The sequence below is a fragment of the Stegostoma tigrinum genome, chromosome 19 (genome assembly GCF_030684315.1).
Source record: "Stegostoma tigrinum isolate sSteTig4 chromosome 19, sSteTig4.hap1, whole genome shotgun sequence".
NCBI lineage: Eukaryota > Metazoa > Chordata > Chondrichthyes > Orectolobiformes > Stegostomatidae > Stegostoma > Stegostoma tigrinum.
The window spans coordinates 7757928-7785900 of NC_081372.1; the positions used below are offsets into that span (position 1 = coordinate 7757928).

At 43.3% G+C, this 27973-nt stretch overlaps 1 protein-coding gene across 1 annotated transcript; it reads right to left on the reverse strand.

The window, feature by feature from the left end:
* Nucleotides 1-3154: 3154 nt before the first annotated feature.
* Nucleotides 3155-27958, reverse strand: fam83c (family with sequence similarity 83 member C). Its single transcript, XM_048550286.2, has 4 exons — nucleotides 27376-27958; nucleotides 24283-24450; nucleotides 20589-20713; nucleotides 3155-4477 (listed from the first exon to the last, which is right to left on the reverse strand). The coding sequence occupies exons 1-4, from the start codon at nucleotides 27874-27876 to the stop codon at nucleotides 3640-3642; spliced, it is 1632 nt and encodes a 543-aa protein (XP_048406243.2). The 5' UTR covers nucleotides 27877-27958; the 3' UTR covers nucleotides 3155-3639.
* Between the last annotated feature and the right edge of the window lie 15 nt (nucleotides 27959-27973).

The window sequence follows — 27973 nt, forward strand, 5'->3', positions numbered from 1 at the left end:
AAGTCTGCACTCAGGAAAATGAGCAGGTTTGATTGAACATAAGTATGTACAAACAGTTAAAGGAGTCCTGTGGCATAGTGGTAGTGCCATTATCTCTGGGCCAGAAAGTTCAAGTTCAGATCCCACCTGTCCAGGAGTTGTGTCTTTTGATTAAAATAACATCAGGAGGATGGTAAAAGAGATCCTCTCTAAGAGCTTACATGCTTATCTTGTTCTGACATCATTGTGACATTTCACACATGCTCAGTACCTATTCTTACAGTCAAGGTATAATTAACTGTTTACACCGTAGGAGGTGCTACATAAATATATCTTGTTGTTGAAGTCAGAATCAGTGTTCCTTCTCATTTTGTTACCAGTTGCATGGGCCTCTGAGCTCCGTGTGTGCCAGCAATTCAGGAACCAAAGTCAATGCCACAATCCCAGTGCCAGAGTCAATTGCCAAGCATTGAGCCTTAAAGCAGCTGTCAGCTTGGAAAGAACATTGTTCAGAATATAACAAAGTCCCTAGAATGTCCATGACACGGTTTATGAGCAAACTCTGTCTCATATGCCATAAAGTGAAATTATTTGTGAATAATGTTAATTGGTATATCAACTCTTTCCTTTTCCATGAGACTCAACTTTTACCAGTATTTACACTCTTTTAGCAGGCGGGTATGGGAGGTACTGGTTGTAAAATTCCCTAAAAAGCAAGCAATTATTGGTGTCTAGCTGGAAATGGCCGCTGGGATAAGAATTTTCAGCAAAATACCTTGTTGATCCAAGATACTTCCTTTGTCCTGATCACAATGCTCATTCAATACCGATATTTGATCAGCCCCATATGTACAAATAGAATTCCGAAGAACAGTTTGATGCACACATTGGTTTCTGTGTGGTTGTGTTTCTAAATGCACTGAGTCATGAAATAGGTAGAGAAACAAGTTTCTCTGGTCTTAAGTTAACACAAATAGCAAGATGATACACTATTGACTTTAATTTAATATGGAATTTGGACAGTAACAGATTCAAGGACAAAGAGAGAGCTGTACTTTCCTGAAATGTAAATCAAAGAATTTTATGATTCATTCCACAGAAAAAGAAACCAGTTCTGGAACTCATTCGAGGAAATGAATGAAGAAGTGGGGCAATAACTGGAGCATGTTTCAGTGGGAGTGTTTAGGAAACACTGTTCATAATAAATCAGGTCTAGCCAGAAAAGGCAAAGGGACAAACAAATATAAAAATACTTCAAAGGGGAATGTCAGTGTGTTGAAAGAAATTCAGCCCAATTATGAATTGTCTGGCAGAATCTTAGTTTTCAAACTGAAGATGATTCAAGTAGAGTTTTGAGGCAATCCTAGGAAAATAGGCTTCCAAAGGTAGAATTCCCTGAATGATGAAAACTATACAGATTAAAATAAGAGAGAATTGAGTTTCAACAATCCTGTCTGACATCTGCATTTATTTGATACGTTTGAGCATGCAGATCAGTAAGAACAGGAGGAAGAGCAATATGTTGTTGAGGTCTGTTTTATTTTCTGTAGCTCAATTTCAAATTTTTCAAAAAAACTGACCAGGTGCCCTAATGTCCTTTATGGAAGGAAGCCCATCATCCTTTCTCAGTCTGGTCCTATATGTGAGTCGAGTCTCGCACCATTGTGGCTGACTCTTAACTCCCTTTAAAGAAACTCCAGGCCAATCACAAGAGAGACTGGAGATAATAGAGACTGGATTCAATATTATCTGTGAAGATGCTCCATCTGAACCGTATCCAATCTTTATGTGCGTGTGTCTATGTATGAGAACAAGTCCATGAATTAATCCACGGTAACTGTGAGAACTAATAACTTTTGGTTTTAAACTCAGAAGAGTTTGCTGCTGAGTGTTTTTTTAATCGGAATATACAATCCAAGAATAAGAAATATATACAAAACCTATTGATTACATACAGCAAGAGAGCACATATATCTTGCTGGTGATCCTTATTAAAGAGCATCTCTTATCACAATTTGAGTTAGAAAAAGTGATATTGAAATTATACACAGATATTTCAAAGGCTAACATTTCTGAAAGTAAACTCTCATACTTTTGAGATTCGACATTTGACACCACATGCATGGTTTAAACAAGACTTACATTTATACAGCATTTTCATGTCCTTTGAACATCTCAAAGTGCTTTACAGCCAATGAAGGAGTTCTGAAGTGTACTCATTATTGTAAGGTAGGAAACATGACAACTAACTTGCACAAGCAATCTTTCACATGCATCAATGAAGTAACGACCAAACCACCTGTTGTGGTAACATTGTTTGAGGGATAAATATTGGCTAGGAGACCAGGAAGGGTTTTCTTGTTCTCCTCCAATAAACTATGAAGGAGTTAGGGAAGGCAATGGCCTAGTGATGTTATCACTAGATTATTAATCCAGAAACTCAGCTAATGTTCTGGGACCTGGGTTTGAATCCTGCTTTTGCAGACGGTGGAATGTGAATTAAATAATGATCTGGAATTAAGAATCTACTGATGACTGTGAAACCATTGTTGATTGTCCGGAAAAACCCATGTGGTTCACTAATACCTTCCATGCAAGGAAGCTGCCATCTCCACCTAGTCTGGTCTACACGTGACTCCAGACCCACAGCAATGTGGCTGACTCTCAACTGCCCTCTGAAATGGCCTAGCAAGGCATTCAGTTCAAAGACAACTAGGGTCAGGCAATAAATGCTGGCCAGCTGTGACACCCACATCCCAGAATGAATGTGAAAAAAAAAATCCTTTCCCTCCATCTGAAAGGTCAGGCAGGGGCCCAGGTTTAACGTGTCTGCTGATGGATGGCACCTCTGTGCACCACTCCCTCAATTTTGCACTGGGAGTGTCACACTAAGTTATGCATCTAGGTTTGTACAGTGCATCTTCCACCCACAACTATCTCACTCGAAGGCGAAAATACTACACGCTGAGACAATAAGAAGCCTAAAATGAAAGAAAAGATTGCTTAGCAATGAGCAGGAGACAGTAGGAACTGCAGATGCTGGAGAATCTGAGATAACAAGGTGTAGAGCTGGATGATCACAGCAGGCCAAGCAGCATCAGAGGAGCAGGAAAGCTGACGTTTCACGCCTAGCCCGAAATGCCAGCTCTCCTGCTCCTCTGATGCTGCTTGGCCTTCTGTGTTCATCCAGCTCTGCCCCTTTTATCTTAGCAATGAGCAACGTGTCTGCCCAAATTTTCCTCTCCTGGATATACGCAAACCAAAGAAAGGTATTGCTTGTCATCTGAGAGACACCACAGCCATTGCGTAGTCAGTGAAACAAAAGTGCTTTCTGACAAATTGAAAGTGATCTAAGCCTCTAGTTCCCCCTTGTCTCACGACGCAAAGCCTCTTCTTTAGTGAAGATACCAATTTAAAGGTTCGGCATTGTCACCACCCTTTATCTTCAATGTCACTATCCACATGGTAATCAATCAGGCTGACCCTGTGAAGCCCTCATTCCACAGATTTGACACTATCTGACCACACAGCACATCTTTCCCGAGATTAGAAATGTGGAGGAAACTGGCTCATCACCGTACACAGCAGCTTTGGTTAATCAAAGAATGTTTATGCAAGAAAGCATCTAAAGAAATCGCTGTCAGATAGACCAACCTCTGCCTAAGGACCATGTTTCATTAATTGAAAGCGGCTGTATACATTTTTGGCCTTCATTTTATCACTATATTCCATCATCATTTCTAATTTACTGTGCCCAAGAGTCAGTCGGTTTCCAGACCTTGTAAATCCCCCTGAGGGTTTGCGTAAATCTTTGCTGGGGTTATTAGACTCCTCAGCTCGATGGAGAAATTCTCTCCGATTGAGCCTCGGGGAACAATCCAGCCACGGTCGTGGTGACGATGGAGGGGTTGGGTTTCTGGCTTCAGATAAGTCATCCTTTGAGATTTTGTTTGTTTTGGATGGGACCACAGGAGTTCTTCTCTGCTGGACATCTGCCCCTTGACTTTGAAAGTGAGAGTTGACTGGATAATGCATACCGTGCACATTGTTAGGAGTTGCATCGTAAAAACCTAACCCACTCTGCCTAACCAATGGGTCATGGGCTGGGTTATTGCTTGATTTGTCACTATCTTTGATTTTACAATCAATGTCAGAAGAGTTATTGGAAGCACATGGGCTGATTTGTTGGCGTTCCCAGAATGTTTTAGTAGCTGGAGCAGTTAACTGTATGACACTGCGAGGACTACTCCCAGACTGGCTGCTCGATGGATTGGAATGGACAGGTTCCACCAGCCTCTCATTCGCCATGTGGTGCTCAGGAAGGATCCTGAGTCTGGACGTGTAATAAGAAAGATCTTCATCTGCTGAGCAGGAGAAACGGTCAATTGGTTTTGACTCTGCGTAAAGGCATCGAAACTCATTGTCAAATTCTTGCACTATCTGTCCCGTCAAAACTGTGACAAAATTGAGGTGCACCTGTCCCGACAGCCAGGTAAAGCTAGAAAGAAAGAAAACATGTGGTCAATTATCTTTTAGCACAGAAAGCCGGTGAGATGATTAGGTCTTTTTAGATTAAACAACACTTGTAGTCAAATGTGGACTATCTACTCTGAGCCCTTTGCTAACACTGCACAGAGTAGCCATGTAAGCAAAGGCCAAGGATGACCTTTTTTCCATATGATTGGTACGCAGACTCTCTTCATCAATTCCCTCCAATGATGTTAAAGTCACCTGCATGCTATCACCGTCGTGGTGCAGTGTTACAATGTTACAACACTGTAAATCCAATTGTTTCGGCAGCACTTGGATTATCAAATGTATGTTGAGACAGAACGTCCCTTTCAGTTGGGATTGAAACACAAGAGATAGGCTAAAAAAGTCATTCATGCTCAAAATCTGAATGGGCATAGCTGAGGCAATATTAGCTTGCTGCAAACAACTAATGCATGCCCCACATGGGCTACCTGTGAAGAAGCATCACAATCAGAGTGCCACTTTGCTGACCATAACTTTCAGGACAGAGTGGGTAGCAGAAACCGGGATCATGAAGACACTGGCACTCGTCTGGCACTAATAACGGGGTGTGTCTCCATCTAACTTCTAGTCCATAAAGAGTCAAACTCCATACCTTCAGAAACCATTTCTTTGTGGCTTCATCAACAGAGAGTTCTTTGGGCTCCTGTTGAGACAGAACATTCCCTTCTCTAGAAATGATGGGGTAGGTCTTGGGAAGACTAAATAATGGGTGGATTGGCACTGGGAGAGGCCCACCCGCTCCTCATCAACTCAGCAAAATAAGTTTTTGGTGGGAAGGTACATAGGTGAACTTCCTGACACTACACCTTAAAGCTGTCAAACGAATAATCACTGAAAAGCCTAAACCTGGCGCTTGTCTAATTACCTTCCTTCGCAACAGGGAAAGCAAGTTATCCTGCTCGCTGGAGTGGTGCTTCCTTTTCCCTCAATCTAGGGGCAACTGTGTGCGCAGATGGGGACTGGAGAGTGGCAACTGAAAACCATAACGCTGGCCTTCCTTTGACCCATCCTGTGATCCCCTGCAAAGGTGCACTTACCTTCTCAGCAGACTTGATCTCCAAATGGCTGCAAAGCCCACTAGTCAGTGCTTCAGTGCCTGTTAGGCACTTGCTTCAATGGGTTTGTGCATCTGTGGATTCTCTTGTGGCACAGAGTTACTCATCTTTAATGACACCCACCCTCATATGGAGACGAAAGAAAGGCCTTAGTCCCTATCCCCAGGTTGTGCACCTGATGCCTGTCTATTGCTTACTGGAAGAGACAATTACACACAGAGTGAGATGGCAAAAATACGACTTTAGAGATTTAGGGTGCTTTTCCTCCTCAGTTTAATGCGATAAGCTGTGGAGCTATTTTGAAGCAGACTGTGACAAGATTGAAGAACAGGATAAACAGGTGGTTAAATGAAAACCAGACAAGAGGCATTCACAGGGGAGGCAACAGCCCAAGGGTTTTGATCACTGGTGTATTAATCCGGAGACCAGGGTAATATTCTTGGTTAACCTGGGGTCAAATCCTGCCGGAGTGGAATTTGAGGTTTTAAAAAAACCTGGTACCGAGAGTGTCATAATGACTGTGAAATAGTTACTGGGGGAGAAACTGCACCTGGCTCACCAATGCCTCTTAGGGAAAGAAACTGCTACCCTTACCCAGTCTGGCCTATACGTGACTCCAGACCCACAGCGATGTGGTTCACTCTTAACTGCTCTCAGGGCAATGAATCTGACCCAGTCAGTGACGCCCACATCCCATGCACGAATAAAACACAAAACACGAGCAGAGATAAACTATTCAACTTCATGAGCATGCTCTGGATGATCTTGAAATTTATGCTTCCACATTCTCATCTATGCTTGGCAACCCTCGACTAACGAGAATCTCTAACTTTATAACTTTCAATGCCTCGCCGACAACACCTTCTGGAGTTCCAAAGGCGGACTCCCCTCTGAGAGGAGAAAAAAGTTTTCTCATCTTGTGAGAGCATGGAATGCGTTGCCAGCAGCAGTTGTGGAAGCAAGGTCATTGGGGTCATTTAAGAGACTGCTGGACATGTATATGGTCACAGAAATTTGAGGGTGCATACATGAGGATCAATGGTCGGCACAACATTGTGGGCTGAAGGGCCTGTTCTGTGCTGTACTGTTCTATGTTCTATGTTCCATCTCTGTCCTGAAAGGGTGACCCCTAATTTTTAAACAGAGCCCAATGGTTCTGGGCCCTCTCAGCAGAGGAATCATCCGTTCCACACCCACATTGTCAAGACCATTCAGGATTCTACACATGTCAATCAAGATGCTCTTTAATCTTCTAAAATCCAGTGGAAATAAGCCTTTCCAGTTTGACCTGTGCTCACGAGACAACCCACTTTAGGCCAAAGAGATTGGACTCCTGTTCACCTAGAGGATATACAGATACCACACAAATTATGTTGTCAGTTTCTATATAATTCTGCAAAATAGTTGCAAATGATTTATTAATCCAGTTCTTGCGAAGATCACATCAAAACTAAGCTCCCTTTAATAGCCGTGGGAATTTTAGTTAATCACCTATTATCGGATTATATGTTATAAACTACACCATGCTGAATCAGGAGGGTTGTGTCCCACCTGCCACCGGATTAACAATATCGAAACTGCCAGTATGATTCCTGCTGTGGAGGGGCTTTTGATTCACATCACCTGGGTTTTGCAAGTTTTCATTTTAAAGTAAAAGCTAAATTCAGTAAAAGAAAGCTTTTAGTGTTGTGAAACGAAGTCGCAATGTTCACATCAGCCCCATATCTACCTTTTACAGCTTTCCTAGATGTGGTGATGTTGGAATAACTTCATTTACCATCTATCCCCAGTTGGCCCAAGAAGGTGTGGCAATTTTTCTTACATTGAGGGGCATTTCGGATCATGCAAGCCATGTGCCCCCTCTGTGAGATATCAGTCAGTTATTTGAGAAAATAAATTATAAGAAAATCCTGTAGCTTTTGCATTCATTTCCCTTGGTGTCAGTCCAAAATTTACAGAATTTAGTTTCTCAACTGATTCATAGTGGGGTTTGTCCTTCCTACTTCTGGGTTGATAGCCCAGGATTATAACCTTAGCCACACAAGTCTGGTACAGCTCACAGACAACACACTATTTTGTTTTCAAAGATAAAACTCCGAAAGACTCAGCCCATCAAGTCTGCATCAACCTTCCGAACAGCATCCCACTGAGACACACCCAATCCCTGTAACCCTGCATTTTCCCTGGCTAACCCACCTAGCCTGCACGTCCCTGGACACTATGGGCATTTTAGCATGGCCAATCCACTTAACCTGCACATCTTTGGACTGTGGGAAGAAACTCACACAGAGGAAGGGAAAATGCTTAAACTCCACACAGACAGTCATCTGAGGCTGGAACAGAACCCCAGTCCGTGATGCTGAGAGGCAGCAGTGCAAACCACTGAACAACTGTATCACCCAATAAAACTCCTCCTCTTCATTTTGAAATAGTTGTCTCTGAGCCTCTTTGACAAACTGTAGATGAGAAGGGGAGCCAACTCCCATGCTCCAGGTCAAAACATCAAGTTGTTGGGCAGGGCAATTCTCATTGCATGTACGGTCGTGACTCAAGCGTTGAACAACATCCTCATTGCATTTAGTAAGTTCCTACATGTGCTACTTTAATAGTCATTAGTTCACAGAACGATATTCCACGATACCTATTATTTTCATTGATAGCTGCTGCTGAACAGAAGGAAAGATGTGGATTTATAGAACAGCATTTTTATATCAGGCATCAGGAGGCTAGTTTATAGCCAACGAAGTACTTTTCACATGTGAAGGGCAGCACAGTCCAAAGATGTACAGGTCAGGTGGATTGGCCATCCTAAATTATCTGCAGTGCCCAGAGATGTGTGGGCTGGGTGGATTAGCCAGGGGAAATGTGGGGTTATGGGGATAAGGTCTCTGCACAGACTGGCCCTTAAATGTTTTTGCAGTGTCGTTGATATTAGTGCATCAGGCACCACAAAAAAAAACTTATTATTGCTTAACACCTTTTTTTTCCAATTACTTTTAAGTTATAATCTATCCTTCCAAAATGTTTGGAAGGTTCACTATCAGCAACCCCGTGGCTATATTATTTGGCTAGCAACCTACACATTTTCAGATCAAATCCTACTACAGCTTTTGCAAATTGAATGTAATAGATCTGGTAATCTGTGGGCAGAGAGCCAGGGGGAAAAAAAGAAGACTTATTGTAATTTTGATTCCCTTGCATTGCTTAAGGAAGAATTAAACACAATGTAGATCAGATCTAAACAGAGAGCCTATTTCACTGGAATACCAATGTGGGATCAGGTTCTTGGCATTTTCCTACGAACTTATGATCTACGAAACATTTGTTCCTGTTGACATACAAAGAGTTCACACTACAATCCTAGCATCAGTTGGAAATGCCAAAGCAAAGATTAATACATATTTGCATTCTGGGTAAAAGGTATTCTGAGATGTGGAACCATAAATGAATAAATGGAGTTAAAGTACAGATCTACGATTCTGTCCAATCCCAGTCGACATACTAGAGAGAGGGAATGGGCTTCAGCTTCTTCTACTTCCATACAACACCAACTCGGGGTTGACTTGACAAAATTACTTGATCCAATTTGAATTAGTTTTCCTTGTTTATCTTCCTCAATAGCTAATTAATCAAGCATTAGATTATTTCCTTCTCCTAATTTCAACTTTTCTTAAATTTCACTCTGATGACCTGACATGAGACATCACTGAGGAAACTGTTCCTCCAGCAACAACTCTCTTTAATAAGCATTGAGCATTCCCATAATCCTGTAACTTGGAATCTGAGATAACAAGGTGTGGAGCTGGATGAACACAGCAGGCCAAGCAGCATCAGAGGAGCAGGAAGGCTGATGTTTTGGGCCCAGACCAGTCTCTGAAACTTGGAATCTGGGGCCTGGAGGCCTGGGATATTGTGGACTACAGAAAGGTAGCGCTGCTTTTATGTAGCACCTTTACCCTCCAAAAAGGATGTCTCAAAGTAATTACAGTCAATTGAGTGCTGTTGGAGCTGAGAGACCTTTACAACGTAGAAAAAAAGTCAACGTGCCTATAGCAAATGCCTCAAATGGTAATGTAATAAAGGTCAGACAATCTGCTGTTGGTGTTGGTGGAGTCATAAATATTGGCCAGGACACTGCGGAGAATTTTTCTGCTCTTCTTTCAAATAGTGCTGTGATGTAGTGGGGCCCTTGGTTTAATGCCTCATTTCAAAAGCAGCGTCTCAGGTAGCACGGCCTCAGTTCTACTTAACTTGCAGTGGATCACACTGAAACCTGTCCCTGACAGAGTGACAAGCAGGGTTGCAGGCAGAATGGGAGAGAGTGGGAGACAGCAAGTGTGAGACAGAGTGTGACAGTGAGTGTGTGAGAGAGAGTGGCAGCAATAAGGGATGCATCAGTTTCAGTTCCAATGTAGCAAGGGTGATGATGCGAAAGGCACTGACCTCCTCTCGAATGTATTTAAAAACATTCACTGCTAGCTTTAAAACTTTATACCGTGTCTTGCACCTTATAAAAATAGATGTCACAAGCCCCAAAGCATAGACAAAATGCACCTTTAATGTCCTCAGTTCACAGAGTTATCTTAACTGCTAACTGTATTAGTCACCTCTCAATTCTCCGCTGATGGGACAAGATTTCCTTAGCCCATGTCTCCTGAGACTTCTATTACCATTTGTGGGTTCCCATTGGCAGGAGGATCAGTGATCAGACAGTGTGAATTGAATAAGAACCAAAAAACCTGCGGATGCTGTAAATCAGGAACAAAAACAAAGTTGCTGGAAAAGCTCAGCAGGTCTGCCAGCATCTGTGAAGGAGAAAACAGAATTAATGTTTTGGGTCCGGTGACCCTTCCTCAGAACCGATGGTGGCTGGGAAAACGTCAGTTTATATGCAGAAAATAGGGAGGTAGGTGGGGTGAACTGAGGATGATTTAACTAACAAGCACAGGAGGGGGAAGAAGGCTTTTTTAATATATTGAATTATGAATTGAATTAAGAATGTACTGTTCAGAAGCAGATTCAATTGTTTTATTATTCTGTGAAGAGTAAATTTCAAAATGGGCTTGGATGAATACTTGAAAAGGGGGAAAAGATAAGGACAATGTGGGATGGAGCTAGTGTGTGTGATAATAATTTGTTTGTTCTTTCAAAATGGGCTGAGTGGCCTCTTTCTGCATTGAAACACTGTGAGATCTGAGATGGATGATTAAAATCAGGTTAAAACAAAATCTGAGCCACCCAAGTTCTGTACAAATTGGCATTTAAACAGAAAGGACTGATATAGGAAACCTTACTTTTATTTACTTCCCAGCTGTTACATATTTTTAAGCACCTTCTTTTTTTCTTAAAAATTCTCGTGTTGTCTAATGCCACTTTTGTTTGGGTGGCTGGAAGGGTTCAGCTGTATATTTTTCATTAAAGCAAGGATGCTGATGTCGTCAGGGAATTGATTGTTTGAGGAGCAGTGAGCAAGACAGACGAAAGGAGCCAAGTCACTATGCGTTACTAAATCTGAATCACCTGAGGACAATGTCACAAGTCACACGATACCATGTTATGATCCAGCAGTTTTCTGTAGAATCACACACACACACACACACACACACACACACACACACACACTGTCGGAGCACAGCCCTTTCATCAGGTGCATTGAAAGAGCAGGGCACGCAGACACAAAGTTTATAGGCTGAGAGATCAAAAGATCATACATCTGACGTGAGTGGAGTGCCAGATAATAAGTCTCTGCAGGTGACCAAGAGTGTTAGACAGTGTGTAAAGTGTTTATAAAGTCAGTGTCAGTGCTGTGCTGTCATGACCATCAGGGAGAGCCGTATAAATATACACAAGGTGACATCGCAGTTCAGACGCTGACTTGTAGGTGTGAGGCCTTGTTCAGAATCTGTCTCAGTTTTAACCTGGTTTTGTTCCAAAACATAGAATTTATAAGATGCTAAAGAAATTGACTGTGATTACAAATTGTGTATTTTTGAACAAAGGAGAATGTTTCCACAAATAAACAAGCATCTTGGATGAAATGATTCACCCCTTAGATTTTCATGTGTGCGTGTACAAACCAATTAAGGCAGAGAAATCATAACAATTTATCAAGGTGATGCTTCCAAAAACAGGAAAGTGAGGAAGGTTTTACAGATACAGAATAGTGTGGTGGGCTCATCTGGAGCGCGACATGAACCCAAGATCACGGTTGAGGCCATCTTTATGGGTACCGCACTTGGCTATCAGTTTCTGCTCAGCAATTCTGCATTGTTGTGTATCTTGGAGTCTGCCTTGGGGGACTCTTACCCAAAGATCGGAGGGTGAATGCCTTTAACCGCTGAAGTTTTCCCAAACTGGAAGGGAACATTCCTGCCTGGTGATTGTTGTGCAGTGTCCATTCTTCCGTTGTCATAGCATCTGCAGGGTCTCATCAATATACCATGCCTTGGGGCATCTTTGTCTGCAGCGTATGAGATTGGCCGAGTCACATGAGTATACCGTGTACATGGTGGGTGGTGTTCCCATGTGTGATGTTAGTATCCATGTTGATGATCTGACATTTCTTGCAGAGGGTACCATGAGAGGGTTATGTGGTGCTGTGGTCAATGTTCACAGAAAACATCGACAACAATGGTCTGTTTAAGGTTTGGCAGTTGTTTGAAGGCGAGAAGTGTAAGCGTAGGAAAGATTTTGGCGAGATGTTCATCATCGTTGATGACGTGTTGGTCAGCTGTGAAGAACACTGTGTAGTTTCTCCGCTCGGGGGAAGTACTGGATGAAGAAGGAAACTCTTATTGGTCGTGTTCTGTGATTGTCTTCTGAGGAGGTTGTTGTGGGTTTTTCGCTGTGGCATGTCGGAACTGGTGATCCATGAGTTGAGCATCTTATCCCGTTCTGATGAAAACTTAAGTGTCCGTTGTGTTCCCCTCAGCTGAGCAGACCTTGTGTATGCATAAAGCTTGAGCATAGGAGATGACTTCTTTAACATGTTTAGGGTGGAAACTAGAGAAGTGCAGCATCGTGAGGTTATCCATGGGCTTGCCGCAGAGTGAGGTACTGAGGTGTCTATCCCTGTCGGAGATGTGTGTGTCCAGGAATGAGCCTGATTCTGAAGAGTAGACCATGGTAGTTGTTTTAGTGATTCCTTGCCATGAATCCAAAGGAAGAAAACATCAATGTATCTGGTGTATAGCACTGGTGGGAGGTCCTGTGCAGCAAAGAAGTCTTGCTTGAAGTTGTGCATGAAAATATTGGCATATTGGGGAGCAAGTTTGGTCCCCAGGTCTGTTCCATGTGTCTGGGTGAAGAACTGTTGAGGGTGACGGCATTGTGGTTAAGGATGAAGTGGATTACGTGTAGGATGGTATCTGGAAATTGGCAGTTGATGGTTTTGAGTACTGAGGCTATTGCAGTGAAGCTGTCGTCTTGGGGAATGCTGGTAGAGAGTGCCAAAACGTCCATTGTGATGAGGATGGTTCATGGTTTGACTGGTCTGTGAGAGCTGAGTTTCTGCAAGAAATCTGCAGCGTTGTAACAGAAGCTGGGGGTTCCTTGTCGAGTGAGTTTCTAGATGCCCTCAACATAGCCAGAGCGGTTATCACACATGGTCCCATTACCTGATGTGAGGGGATGTGCAGGCGTGTTGACTATGTGTATATTCGGAAGGCAACAGAAGTCCCCAATGTGAGACGTAGGTAGGATGAGAGTGCATAGGCTATTCTGAAGAACAGGATCAAAAGCCTTCGTCAGTCTGCTGAGTTGACAGGTGTGTTCTTTGGTCAGATTGGCAGGTTTGTGCCTGCAGTGTTCCCAGTTGTTCAGTTGTTGGTACGTTTCTTTGCAGTGGTCCGTATGATGATGGCTCTTCCTTTGTCTGCTGGTTTGTTGACAATGTTGCGGTTGGCCTTAAGAGCCTGCATGGCGTTGCGTTGTGCTTGGATGACGTTCTGCACTATCTTGTGAGCACGGCTGATGAATCTGGCACTGACATCTCCTGACGGCTTCAGCATACATGCCGAGCCAATGGCAGCGGCCTTCCGGGGGTGGGGGGGGGGGTCCAATTAGACTCCTTCACTGCATCATGGATCTCTGTCCACTGTTCCGGATTGTTAGTTGTCTCATTCGGCTTGCTGCTGACATCCTGGGGATTGTGGATGAATTCCAGGAGCCCCTTACGTCTGATGAATTCCTCTGTGTCTGCTGCAGGACCAAAGGGTCCATTTTGGTGGTGGGGCAGAAACTTGAGTCCTCAGCTCAGGACTTCAATTTTGTCTGGTTGGAGGGTGCAGTCAGATTATGGGTCCCCTCAAGTTGGTACTGCTTTCAACTGTGTTACTAGGACAGGCTTGGTTACTGCTCAAACACACACACACACAAACACACACACGAATCATTTCATCCAAGATGTTTATTTGCAGACACATTCCAATTTGTTGAAAAAAATACACAATTTGTAATGACGACCAGTGTGGCATCTTATAAATTCCAGCTTTCGGAATAAAACCAGCTTGATTCCAGATTAAAACGCTGAGACAGATTCTGAACAAGGCCTCACCCCTACAAGTCAGTGTCTGAACTGAGATGTCACCTTTTGTATATTCATATCGTTCCGTCTGGTGGTCATGACAGCACAGCACTGACACTGACTTTATAAACACTTTACACACTAACACTCTTGGTCACCTGCAGAGACTTATTATCTGACAATCCACTCGCATCAGGTGTATGATCTTTTGATCTCTCAGCCTATAAACTCTGTCGTGCGCCCTGCTCTCTCACTGCACCTGATGAAGGGGCAGCGCTTTGAAAGTTTGTGATTTCAAATAAACCTGTTGGACTATAACCTGGCGGCATACGATTTCTGACCTTGCCCATACCAGTCCAACTCCAGCACCTCCACATCACGTAAGGACGATGAGAGTTTCTGCAACCAATTAAATTACACAATACTGGGCTTAGTAACTCTTTCCAGTAAGGAACAGAGCAATAGCATGTTGAAACTTAGTCCCTCAACACTATGTAATGAAATCAATGTGTCTTCCATTATTCCCAAATGGACTGCGGGTGTAAGCATTTATTGCAAACTACCCTTGAACTGAGTGGCTCGCTAGCCCATTACGGAGGGCAGCTAAGAGTCAATACACCTACGGTCACATGTAGGATATACCAGGGTAAGGACAGCAATTTTCCTGCCCTAAAGGGCATTAGTGAACCCAGCTGAGTTTTTAAAACAACAATTGATGAATGTCATCTTATACTCTAGATGCATTAATTGAATTTGAATGCCACCAGCTGCCATAAAGTTACAGACATGTACAGCATGGAAACAGATCCTTTGGTCCAACTCATGTATGCCAGATGTGCTAAACGGATCCTAGTCCCTTTGGTAGCATTTGGGCGATATCCCTCTAATCCCTTCATATTCATTCACCCACCCAGATGCCTTTTAAATGTTGTAATTGTACCAGCCTCCACCACTTCCTCTGGCAGCTCATTCCATACACGCACCACCTTCTGCATGAAAAAGCTCCCCCTTACGTCCCCTTTAAATCTACCCCCACTCACCTTAATTCTATGCCCCTCTAGTTTTGGGCTCCCCCACCCTGGGGAAAAGACCTGGTCTGTTTACCCTATCCAAGCCCCTCATGATTTTATAAACGTCTAAATTCACCCGTCAGCCTCTGATGCTCCAGGGAAACTAGCCCCCAGCCTATCCTGATAGCTCAAACCCTCCAAGCCCGGCAACATTTTCTGAACTCTTTAAAGTTTAACAAACACCTTTGCTATAGCAGCTACAGAGAGATTTGAACTCACATCCCCAGACCATTAACTGGAGTGCTCAGCCAGTAACGTTACTGATTGGATAACGACTCCCCCTTAACATACCCAACAAAAGACCTGCCCACCTTGGTCTGACATCTTCACAGGTCCCGGCCTCAGCAATCTTTTCACTGGGGTTCTATTTCCTCTTTAAAAATGCAAAGTACCTCTGGCAATACCCTCAACAGTCACTATTTTAAAATAATACAGTTTATTTATCCATGACTCATTTAAAGAAAAGATTATCCAAAGACAACAGTGCTTTCTTTTTAAAAAGGATTCTCATACCTGACTCAACACTTTTGAACAATCATTACAGCATTTAGTTTTCCTGTTAAACTGTCTATCCACAGATTTAAATCCAAGCCTGAAGGCTCTTACAAATCTTCACTTTTGTGTCCTGTGCTTATCTGCACGGTTCCCATTGAGTGTCGTGGACAAAAACAAAGTAATTTCACTGTGTAAAAACTGTCTTCATTTAGCAACAGCCTCTTTTAACAAGTTAATATCAGTTATGTATCCATGACAGAATCCCACCTAAGCCAGCTGTGAACAACTGACTGAAACTGCTCGACTTGCCTGAAATTAGTAGAGCCTTTTAGGTATCTAAGGACAGAGCATGAGTCCTCCACTTAATGTATTAACTACAAGCAGCACCTTAGGAATTGACTCTTAGATTGACAGTAAATAATCAGTGGCATTTTAGTACAATCGACAGTCCGTCATTCTTTTAAAAGGGACAATTGTAAGCAGAGGACAATATTGCTGAAAATTCCACTTCTCTAAACGGATTTGATATTAACTCTGTACCTCCACTGATCTGCTCCTCTTACAGAAAAGCAAGCAAACCCCACTTACAAAAGTACTTTTGTACAGAGTGTACAAAATATGGTAAGTATTTGCATTTTCTTCTGCTTTACCTGATACAGGATCTGAAAGCAGCAACTCCTGATACATTGCAAAGGTTTATTATTATCTCTTCCTGTGGTCATTTGTCACATGCTATCTGTGGGCACTTGCTGTGTACAAACGGATTACAACACCTGCCATTTTCCAGCTGTTTGCAATTCCAGAAGATACTCTGGGAAGCCTGGAGGTTATGAAAAGACATAAGAATGCCAATTCTTTGTTGTTTAATGGTCAACAAGTGTCTCACTCAGATATTCTCAAAGTCGACTGAACTTTAAACACAATTGGCAAAAAGGAGGAACTCACAATGCAATTCAGAGCAGTAAATTGTGAAGTAGTTTCCACTTCCACTTCACAAACTGAAGTTAAGCATGGAACATGTTAAAACAACACAGCCTTAAATTAATTTACTACCTATACCTGGAAAGCTGGTATCGCCATAAGATTATGACTATCTCTAAATAGCCTTTGCAACTTCTTCACAACCACACAGAGAAACACATTCAGTCACCATGACCTCAGGATAAGGGTGGGGTAAGGTGAAAGAAAAACTGTTAATTCATTCCATTAAAAAGAAGAACAAGATCCTCAGCTGCAAAAAACAAAAGACCCAAAAGAATCATAGAATCCATGCTGTGTGGAGCAGGCCATTTGGCCCATTGAGTCCACACTGACCCGCTGAAAAATATCCCTGTAAACTCCCGTTTCCCATGGCTAACACACCAAGCCTTGCACATCCTTGGGCACAATGGGCCATTTAGCTCAGCCAATCCACCCAATCTGCACATCTTTGGACTACGAGAGGAAACCCACGCCGACATGGGGAGGGGGACGTGCAAACTCCATAAATCGACAGATAGGCTAGACTTGAATCTGGATTCCTGGCACTGTGAGGCAGCAGAGCTAACCACTGAGTCAGCATGCCACCCCATAGTAAGAAACCGAGCCTCAAGTTATGCCTTCTGACCAATACTCAGAACATCACCATACAGAGCCAGAAAGTCTCATCCTAATTACATCCAGCTTTCCCCAAAATCTGACCATGATCAAGCAGTAATGTCTGGTCAGCGGGTTCGTCGCAGTCAATGGGGTGTATTTCAAATTCAGTAATTTTGTTGCTTCGATTACATTTAGACAGACGTTCTCTCTTGCACCTTCTTGGTATCTTTGTTGAGTTCATTTGTTGGGATAAGGCCAGTGTTACTCCTAACACTAATCTGTGGAAAATGGGGTGCAGCCAATTGCGATTTCAGACCAATCTGATTTGGCAGGGAGGGAAGAAGAAAACCATTGAAAATGTACATTTGATACAGTCCACGTGCAGTTCTATGATTGAGGCTAAGCTTCAATGTTGGGGATAGAGATCATGGAACTGAAGTGTGATTTTACAACAGCCTACAGTTAGCATCTTCAAGGTAGTAAAACATTTTCACAGAAGATTAACTAGACAACTGCTACAGAACCAAACGAGAACAAATTAAGCCAAGTGACGAAAGCTGGGTCAAAAGAAGTATTTCAGGGCTTAAAGATTTTAAGAAAAGAGCGAAAGAGAGGTTTAAGGAGACAGTTCCAGGGGTTTAAGGCCCAGGCAGCAGAAGGAACAATGTGAATGATAAATGTGATGGTGGCCTAGTGATATTCTTCCTTGATTTCTAACTCAGACCAAAGGCTCTGGACCGTGGGCTCAAATCAGCTGTTAAAATTTTAGTTTCACTAATTTTTTTTTAAAAAGTCTGGAATTGAAAGTTAGTCTCAGCAATGATACCCAGCTTTCCCCAAAACCTGAGCATGATCAAGCAGTAATGTCTGGTCATTATTACTGCAGATATTTAAGAAACAAATCTCCTATCTGGTTCTCTATTTCCCTTTAGGGAAGGACATCTGCCATCCCTATCCAATGACGCTTATGCCACACTCTTCAATTGTCCTCAGAATAGGCTTGCCAGCTACTCAAGGGCAATTAGGGATGGACAACAAATGCTGGCCTTACCAGTGACAGCCACATCTCTTGAAAGAATAAAAGGAAAAACAAACTAGCTATGGGTGTACAAGTGTCCTGAGTCAGAAGACATTTTCCTCTCAGTGTTAGCTGTGCTAGGATATGGGCATTACTTGCTGGGCCAGCATTTATTGCCCGTCCCTAGTTGCCCTTGAGAAGTGGCGTGAGCTGCCTTCTCGAATCGCTGTAGTCCACCTGCTGTGGGTTGACCCACAATGCCCTTAGGGAGGCAATTCCAGGATTTTGACCCAATGACAGTCAGGGAACAGCGATATATTCCAAGTCAGGATGGTGAGTGGCTTGGAGGGAAACTTGAAGGTGGTGGTGTTGCCATGTATCTGCTGCCCTTGTAGTTCTAGATGGGCGTGGTGATGGGTTTGGAGTGTGACTAGCCTGAGACAGGTCTCCCAGCTTGGTACTAGCACCCAGATGTCAGTGAGGAGGACTTTACGGGGTTGACAGGGCTGTTTCTGCCGTTGTCTTTTCCATGTCTAGTTTGATGCCTAGATCCATTCAGTTTCATTTCTTTGAGACTTTGTAGCGATTTTATAAGAGGTTTCATTGCCATTGTGTAAGAGGACCAGACCAAAGGGTTTAGAGAGCTGTAAGGGTGAAGGACTATAAGGAGATAATGAGGGATTAGGACATGTCGAGATTTGAACATGAGGATGATCATTTATTTTTAGAAATTGAAACGTTGTGGACCTGGAGCCAATGTAAATCGTTCAGCACTGGGATGATATGAGTTAGGACACTGACAACGGAGTTTCAGAATCAAAAACAAAGTGCTGCAGAAACTCAGCAAGTGTGGCAGCATCTGTGGACAGAAGCAGAGTTAGTAATTGAAGTCTAGTGACCCTTCTTCAAAAATCGATAAGTAAAATCCCCATGGGGCTGCTCTGGTTACAGAGAGATGACTCGTGATGACAACACATCTCAGATGAGAAGGAAGGCCGAGAAGGTGAGCCCCTCACAGGAGCCTCAGGCTAAGCAGGAATCTAACTCATACTGTTGGCGTCAGTCTGTATTGCAATCCAACCAGCCAGCTGAGTGAGTGAAACCAATTCCTTTAGAGCTAATAGTACCTTGGAAAAAGTGATATGTATACTGACGACAGGATGCGGTTGGCGTTAAAGGAGTGTGGTGATGGAGCCCAAAGAGCGAGAAAAAAAAAGATTAGGCGAATAAAGGGATGGTTAAGTTAGCCAGTGAAGGAGACACACGCATATTGGGCACGGTAAGTGGGTGAAAATGTGTTGGCTATGCTGAAAGTAGCCCATGTCATGACAAGCTTGTTGTGTGGAGGTTGGGTAAAGACTTGGAAGGTGGTGCTCAGACCCTAAAATTATTGAACTCGATATCAAGTTTACATCAGTACCAAGGAGGCTGTAGAGCTCCCAAGCAGCAAATGAGGTGCTCTTCTTCCAGCTTGCATTCAGCTTCGCTGGAACACTGCAGCAAGCCTGAGACAGATATCGGCCAGGAACCCAGAAGCTCGAGATCATTTCTGGGGACAAAATGTAGGTGTTCTGCAAAGCAGTTACCCAGTCTGCATTTCATCTCCCCCGTGTAGAGGAGACCACATTGTGAGCAGCAAACACAGTAGACTAGGTTGAGCAAAGTGCAGTAAAGGGCTGCTTCACTTTGGATAGTGAGGGAGGAGGAAGTATATGGGCAAATGTTGTGTGAGTATGTATACGTATAAGCATTGCAGCTTTTGTGATTGCTAGGAAAGGTGCTGTGGGGGTGTGGGAGGTGTTGGGAATGGAGGAGGAGTGGACCATAGAGTCCGAGAGGAAATGATCCCTGAGAAAGACTGACAAGGGAGATGGGGGAAATGTGTATCTGGTGGTGGCATCTCACTGGAGGTGGCAGAAATAGTGGCTTAAGATCCTTCGGATGCTGATGCTGGTCGGGTGAAAAGTGAGGATGGGGGTTCCCTGACACTGTTGGAGGGAATAGAAAAGGGTGACGGCCAACGTGCAGGAAATGGGCTGGACACGGCTAAGGGCCCTATGAAGCACGATGGTGGGGAATCCTTGGTTGAGGTTAAAAGGTGGATGTTTCTGAGGCTCCCCTGTGGAAGGTGACATCATCAGAGCAGATGTGACAGAGATGGAGAAACTAGGAGAATGGAATAGAGACTTTACAGGAAGGAGATTTGGATAAGCTGTCTCCTGGAAAATAGAAGGTGGAAGGTGGGCTAAGACAGCAATTGGGAAGAAGGCACAGAGAGATCTATAGGGCAATAGTGGGAAGTGCTCAGTGTAAATGGTGTGCTCAATATTTACCTGTATGAACCTGCCACCACTTGTTCCAGGTCAATTATCATGAACTTCTCCAGGACTTGGCCACTAAATTTCTTCCCAGACTTTGTGCAGTATGTGTCTCCCACCACGCTTCTGATCCGCATGTTCTAGAAAGGAAAAATATACTGCACATAAGCATGTGGCGGATATCATTCTGTAAAACTGATCTTCTGGTGCTTAAGTTGAACTTCAAAGAATAACCTAGATTGCAATTATCTGGTACAGAGTGGAATAAACTCAACATCACTGATAGAGTGAAGAAATCCACTGAAATGAGTCCAGGTCTGGTAGAAATCCAGAGCTTTTTACATTAGTACCAAAGATCCTGAAAAATACTTACTATTTAAGACCCATGTTCCAGTGTGTTGATTTGATCAACATCACAATCTAATACAAGCCAATCAGTGTTTCTGGGTTTCCTGATCTGCCACTGGAGCAGCCAATGATGAGATGTTAAATACCCATATAGTACTGATGGGTATCAGATGCTAGCCCTCCAAATGGTGGCCATTTCCTCAGTGCCCTGATTACTTCGTCTGCCCTACAGTGTTCGCAAACCACCCACAGCAATCTGAGGAACAGCCCCAAATAGGCTCATAGTAGACCTGACTCAAACATTGTAAAATGTTGAAACTCTCAAATGGCATGCTGAATGGGATTGAAATCTGTTTCACTGGGATGTGTGTTCCTTGTGCGTGAAGATCTAAAAGGAATCTCCAATATTTGTGTTGTGTTTTGTTGTGGGAAGGCAGAATAATCATATCGATAAAGGAAATATGGACATCAATCCACTCATGAAAGCAGGAACTGCCAATGCTGGAGAATCTGAGATAACAAGGTGTAGAGCTGGATGAATGCAGCAGGCCAAGCAGCGTCAGAGGAGCAGGAAGGCTGACACTTCGGGTCTGGGCCCTTCTTCAGAAATCCACTCATGGAGACTGTTCATGGGGTGTGATGGGGAGAAAAGAGATGTTTTCTAACATAAGGAAAGAAAGTGTCCATTCTTCTCCATACTTAATGTATGACAAAATCAGAAAAGTTCAAGACTTCGAATTATGAAATCTTTAGAACAATGAAAAAAGAAATCTACAACACAGGAACAGGCCCTTCGGCCCTCCAAGCCTGCGCCGATCAAGATCCTCTGTCTAACCTGTCATCTATTTTCTAAAGGTCTCTGTCCATTTTCTCCCTGCCCATCCATGTACCTGTCCAAATATATCTTAAAAGACGCTAATGTGTCTGTGTCTATCATCTCCACTCGCAACACGTTCCAGGCACCCACCACCCTCTGTGTAAAGAACTTTCCGCGCATATCTCCCTTAAACTTTCCTCTTCTCACTTTGAACTCATGACCCCTAGTAATTGAGTCCCCCACTCTGGGAAAAAGCTTCTTGCTATCCACCCTGTCTATACCCCTCACGATTTTGTAGACCTCAATCAGATCCCCCCTCAATCTCCGTCTTTCTAATGAAAATAATCCTAATCTACTCAACCTCTCGTCATAGCTAGCACCCTTCATACCAGGCAACATCCTGGTGAACCTCCTCTGCATCCTCTCCAAAGCATCCACATCCTTTTGGTAATGTGGCAACCAGAACTGCACACAGTACTCCAAATGTGGCCAAACCAAAGTCCTATACAACTGCAACATGACCTGCTAACTCTTGTACTCAATACCCCGTCCAATGAAGGAAAGCATGCCATATGCCTTCTTGACCACCCTATTGATCTGCGTTGTCACCTTCAGGGAACAATGGGCCTGAACACCCAGATCTCTCTGTTCATCAATTTTCCCTCGGACTTTTCCATTTACTGTGTAGTTCGCCCTTGAATTTGATCTTCCAAAATGCATCACCTCGCATTTGCCTGGATTGGACTCCATCTGCCATTTATCTGCCCAACTCTCCAGTCTATCTATATTCTGCTGTAATCTCTGACAGTCCCCTTCACTATCTGCTACTCCACCAATCTTAGTGTCATCAGCAAACTTGCTGATCAGACCACCTATACCTTCCTCCAAATCATTTACATATATCACAAACAACAGTGGTCCCAGCACAGATCCCTGTGGAACACCACTGGTCACAGGTCTCCAACTTGAGAAATTCCCTTCTACTACTACCCTCTGTCTCCTGTTGCCTAGCCAGTTTTTTAATCCATCTAGCCAGCACACCCTGGACCCCATGTGACTTCACTTTCTCCATCTGCCTGCCATGGGGAACCGTATCATTAGACTGCAATTTTGTTAGCAATTCTATTAAATGCTTAGAATGCGCCTAATACAATGGGTGTAGAATAGAACAATTATATAAAAAGTATAGCCAGATGCTAACCATTGAGAATTGTCCAAGGATAATGATTTCAGATACACCTTGGGGGAACATTGATCAGGTAGCAGAAGCCAAAGATTCTGGACGGCTGCTCTCAATGCCAGTAGGGAAATGGATAAGTCACCTTTCATAGGGTTGTGCTGATATCACTTTGGCATTCACAATGCAAGATGCATTCTCCTGATTCTCCACAACTCTAGGCACGAATCCTTTCCCATCCGGGTGATGGAATCAGGGAATGGTTATGAAAATGAAAAGCAGACTTTACAGCCACTAAGTCAGTGCTGGCTCTCTCCAAGAGCAACTCACCTCATCCATTCCTAGTCCCATTCCCCTACCTTCTCTCCATGGTTTTCCTCATTACATGATAGAACAGGCTCGAGGGATTGAATAGCTTCCTAGTTTTCTTGCTTTCATGAGAACAGAGGAAAAAGGATGAGTAGGCCATTCTGCCCTTTGATTCTGCTCCATCATTCAATCAGATTATATGATCCCTGACCTGAACACCATGTCACTTGATCTCTAATACCTAGAAATACCAAGGAAATGGCCACACGAGTAGATAGAGAGTGTTAAAGGAGACATGTGGCACACTTGCCTATATCAGTCGGGGAATTGAGTGCAAGAGTCAGGATGTCATGTTGCAGCTTTAGAAGACTTTGGTTAGGCCACACTTAAGAGTACTGCTTCAATCTGGTCATCACATTACAGGAAGGATGTGGAGGCTTTGGAGAGGATGCAGAAGAGCTTTACCAGGATGCTGCCTGGATAAGAGGGTATGAGCTATAAGGAGGGGTTAGAAAAACTACATTGTTTTCTTTGGAGGGCAAAAGGACGACAGGAGACTGGTTAGAAGTCCATAAAATTACGAGATAGGATTGACAATCAGAATCTATTTCCCCCAGAGTTGAAATGTCTGATACTAAGGGGCATGCATTTAAGGTGAGAGGTGCATTTTTTTTTTTTTTTTTTACACTGAGTGGTACGTGTCTGGAACGTGCTGCCAAGGGTGATGGTAGAGGTAGATACAACCAGGGCATTTAAAGAACTTTTAGATAAGCTTATGAATATACAAGGAATGGAGGGATATGGACCAAGACCAGGCAGGAGGGATTAGTTTAATTTGGTGTCGTGTTCAACACAACATCAGCATAACTGAGCAGTCATTGGCAAATGGCACAATCCTTTGGCAAAGGGAACTCTGGGGGGTAATACTATCCAAAGATTCTGCAGCCACATATGGTGCGCCCTGAGACAACGGGTACCTGCTACAACAGAATCTGGTCATATTAAGAAAGATCACCATTTCCTGTTGGCATGAGATTGAATAAGCAACAAAAACTTACAACCACATGATCTTTTTGAATGTCAAGCTCGTCACACATTAGCATAAAGTGTTCCAGGTTAGCTTCATCCAGAAGTAGGTAGACAGGCACTCTTCGTTTAGCAGAAGCTTCCAACAAGTCACAAAATATGTCAACATCAGTGAATAGATCCATCGTAATCGCAATGAGCTGCAAAGAAAAGACGACACAAACAATCAAGAAACACCAATTTCATTCTTGTACATTCTTCTTTCCTCTTACAAAAATTAAATTCCAGAAGGATTTGTTGAAAACACGATAACAAAGAAACAGACACTTCATGCCGCATGAAGGCAGTTCCAACATTGGCATGTTAACTGCAGTTTTTGAACAGCTTCAAACTTTCTCCCTGGATTTGAAATGGCAGAGGGAGCATCAGCAGATAATTATCCTGCACGAAAGCAACTGCATGGAACAATGGAACAGCAGCAATTAATTTAAATTGCTTGAGATGACAGATGGCAAAACATTTTAAAAACTGTTTGGTGAATTTTATATTTGAGACAGATCAGATCGTAGATTGTCATAATGCAGAAACTGACCATCAGTCCCTTACTTCACCTGAGCTGCCTTACTCTATTGGTTCTCATATCCCATAATATTCCTCTCTGCCAGGCAATTATCTACTTCCCATGATAACGATACAGGGCCACTGATCCAGCAATGTTCTGTTACAGAGTAATTCCACATTCAATCATCATTCTCCGAATAGGAGTTCTTATTTTAAAATAACTTTCCATTTAATACTTCTTGTGACTATTTAGCTCTATCTTCTCATTTCAGCTATGTCTGCCACTGAAACTATCATCATGCCTGTGCTCAAGTCGTGGAGCATTTGAGCTGTCTACTATTGTTCACTCCATAAGTGATAGTTTATCCAAGTCCCTAATGCCAACATTCCACCATGCACTCTAGTCCTTGGACTGAATGCTTGTCACTAAATGGATATAGTAAGCCTGCAATTAGTTTGAGGCATGTAAGATGGCGACATGTACAATGGAGAAAAGTGGCATTTGTAATGTTCTTAGATAGTTTGTGAACTAACTATATTTTTACAAAAACAAAAAGTAAAGAATCCCTAGGAGGTGAAAGAGCCACTGAGACTCCTTTTTGCTTCAGATGCCAAAGTAATTTGCTCTGGCTCTGGGACAACTGACCCTTTGACCCCTTTCAGTCATGTCAGATCACCTGCAGGTCCTGTGATAGGAGTCAGAGGTCAGGACGCATACCAAAAACTGGGAGAAATGAAAAGGCAACCTCAGAGATGCAAGCATGTGGCAATGATGTTTCTGTCGTGATCACAGGGAAACGGTTCCCAGGTACAAGGTCTCCTCACCTGCTCAGGTTCAATATGTTCCTGGGGTTAGGAAAAAATGGGTCTGGCCTTGTTGGCATGGAATGTGGTTGTCACTTGAAGTCACTCAATTCGAGGGCAATTCTGGGTGGGCAACAAATTGCCAGCTTTGCTGACATCCCACGAAAGAATATATTAATTAAAAAAAAAACAAAAAAATTGATAGAGTAAAACTAAATAGGATGTCTTTTAATTTTTTGCAAAAATACATTTATTCACAAATATCTATAAGCACATTACTAACCGTTTTAAAGAGAATGTTATGGAAAATACAATAAAATTCTATGTTGAGCACTTTGCACTTTTAAATGTCTCAATCCAATTACAAAATTGTAACATGAACTAATTGTGACATTCAATACAAGGAAATAACAGAGGAGTTCTATAAGTTACTAGCCCTGATAGACAGGCAATATGTTTAATATATACAGGCAAACTATACATTTACATTCTTCAGTTAAGCATCATTTAAGTAGCATGAGGTGCTGACAGTGCCATGTTTAACTAAATCAACTGCATTGCACATTTCTGCAGTGCTGCATTCAAGTTGTGCTAGAAAATGAATTGATAAATATATGAATTAAACGTAAATTGAAAATAAGAATGAAGACAACGGGTGTTGATCAGATTGGGAAGCTGGGCAATTGGATTGTGAAGGAATGATAGGAGGGAAAACTCAGCAATTAGTTTCTGTTCTGGCTGCACAGCAAGTCCTGGGATGACATTTCACTTAATAAACAAAAAGTAAACACCTTGGACTGGAACATCAGCTGTTTGTAAAGGAGTCAACTAAAAGAAACACAACTAATGCCTCTGTCCTTCTCTGGGAAGGACTGAAGCGGATACGTGGCTATTTCTACAAACATATGAACAACAGTAGGCCACTCAGCCCTTTGAGCCCTGCTTCACCATTCAATAAAATAGTAGCTGATCAGATTTTAACGTCAGTTCTACATTCCTGCATACCCGTGAGAATCATTCACCCTCTTCGTCATCAACAATCTATCTTCCACTGCCTTAAAAATATCTCGGTTCTGCAACCCACTGTCTTTGGAGGAAGGGGGCAGCTTATTTTGCTGCGATGACTCCGATTCTGTTTGTTATGTCTGTGTTGACAGCCACCTCACCTCACGAAGGAGCAGCATTACGAAAGTTTGCTATTTTAAATAAACCTGATGGACAATAACCCGGCGTCGTGTGATTTCTGACCGTGTTGTCAGTGGTGAGATGTCACATTAGACACTGGGCATATTCTGAGCATATGTTCGATCCTGGGGTCCATTCACATTGGTTGAGGTGCTTCAGTTACACGAACAGATTGGAAACTATTTCCGTCACTGCAAAAGCTGAAGGAAGGGTTTAGAAAATGTCAAAATCCTACATCCTGATAGAGCAGATTGGAAGCAACTGTTTCTTGTGAGATGGCAGTCGGTAACCAGAGCGCAGAGGGAGTTAAGGTGATTGGCAGAGAACCACAGCGGAGAGGAGAATGCATTTGATGCATGGATGTGCTGCCTCAACAGGGAAGTAAAAGAAAATCCAACCACCACCTCCCAAAGGCAATTCGATAAATACTTGCTAAAATGTGCAGGGTTAGTGAGAAAGGGCAGGGGAGTGGGATTAATTGGATGGGCCTTACACGGGGCTAAGCTAATATCTGCACCCAACTCTCAGTTATGACAGGGGTAAAAGCTCTTGAGGTGAGTAGACTGTACACCTACCGACTTGGCCTTGCTGAGCAACTGGCGTATGGTGTCCTTAATGCTGTGAGTCTTGTCCCTTTGGAAGATGACCTGAGTGTCTGAGGGCAGGGAGGCACAGGGCTGAACTCTGGACCAGCCTAGGTCCAGCACTGGGGCCTCGGAGTCCGACTGCATGGGGAAGTAGGTGCCCGAGGTCAGCTCCGACTGCGTGTCCCCTGCTTCCCAGTCACTGTGGCTGGGCTCGGCCAGCCTGGCCACTCCGCCCCTCTGGCTGATGTAGGCGATCTCCAGCTCGGAGAGGAAGCCCAGCTCCCTCTCGCCAGCCAGTGCCCGCTTGTAGGCGGCGAGGCCGGACTCCAGCAAGGCGTCTGTCGCCAGCCTGGCCACTTCACTGTGACTAAGCTCCAGGCCGGAACTCTGCCTCCAGGGACACTTCACCTCCTCCAGCCTCTGAGCCAGTTTCCCTAGCGGCTTGCGGCAGTTGCCTTTGTGCAGCAAATTTCCATTTGCAGGCATCATCTTTTTTTTAAAAAAAACCTCTCCTTCCAAGGAACCTGTCTGACCACTACACCTCACTGTTGGAACTGTTTGCACTGCCTGCAACACGTAGTGCACA

Bases quoted from the DNA above. Each gene is read 5' to 3' on its own strand.
- fam83c (XM_048550286.2), bottom strand. From the start codon at position 27,876: ATGATGCCTGCAAATGGAAATTTGCTGCACAAAGGCAACTGCCGCAAG. The intron at 24,451-27,375 runs GTAGGTGTACAG...TTTTCTTTGCAG, and splicing joins TGCTCAGCAAGGCCAAGTCG to CTCATTGCGATTACGATGGA. The intron at 20,714-24,282 runs GTAAGTTTTTGT...TTTCCTTTCTAG, and splicing joins TTCAAAAAGATCATGTGGTT to AACATGCGGATCAGAAGCGT.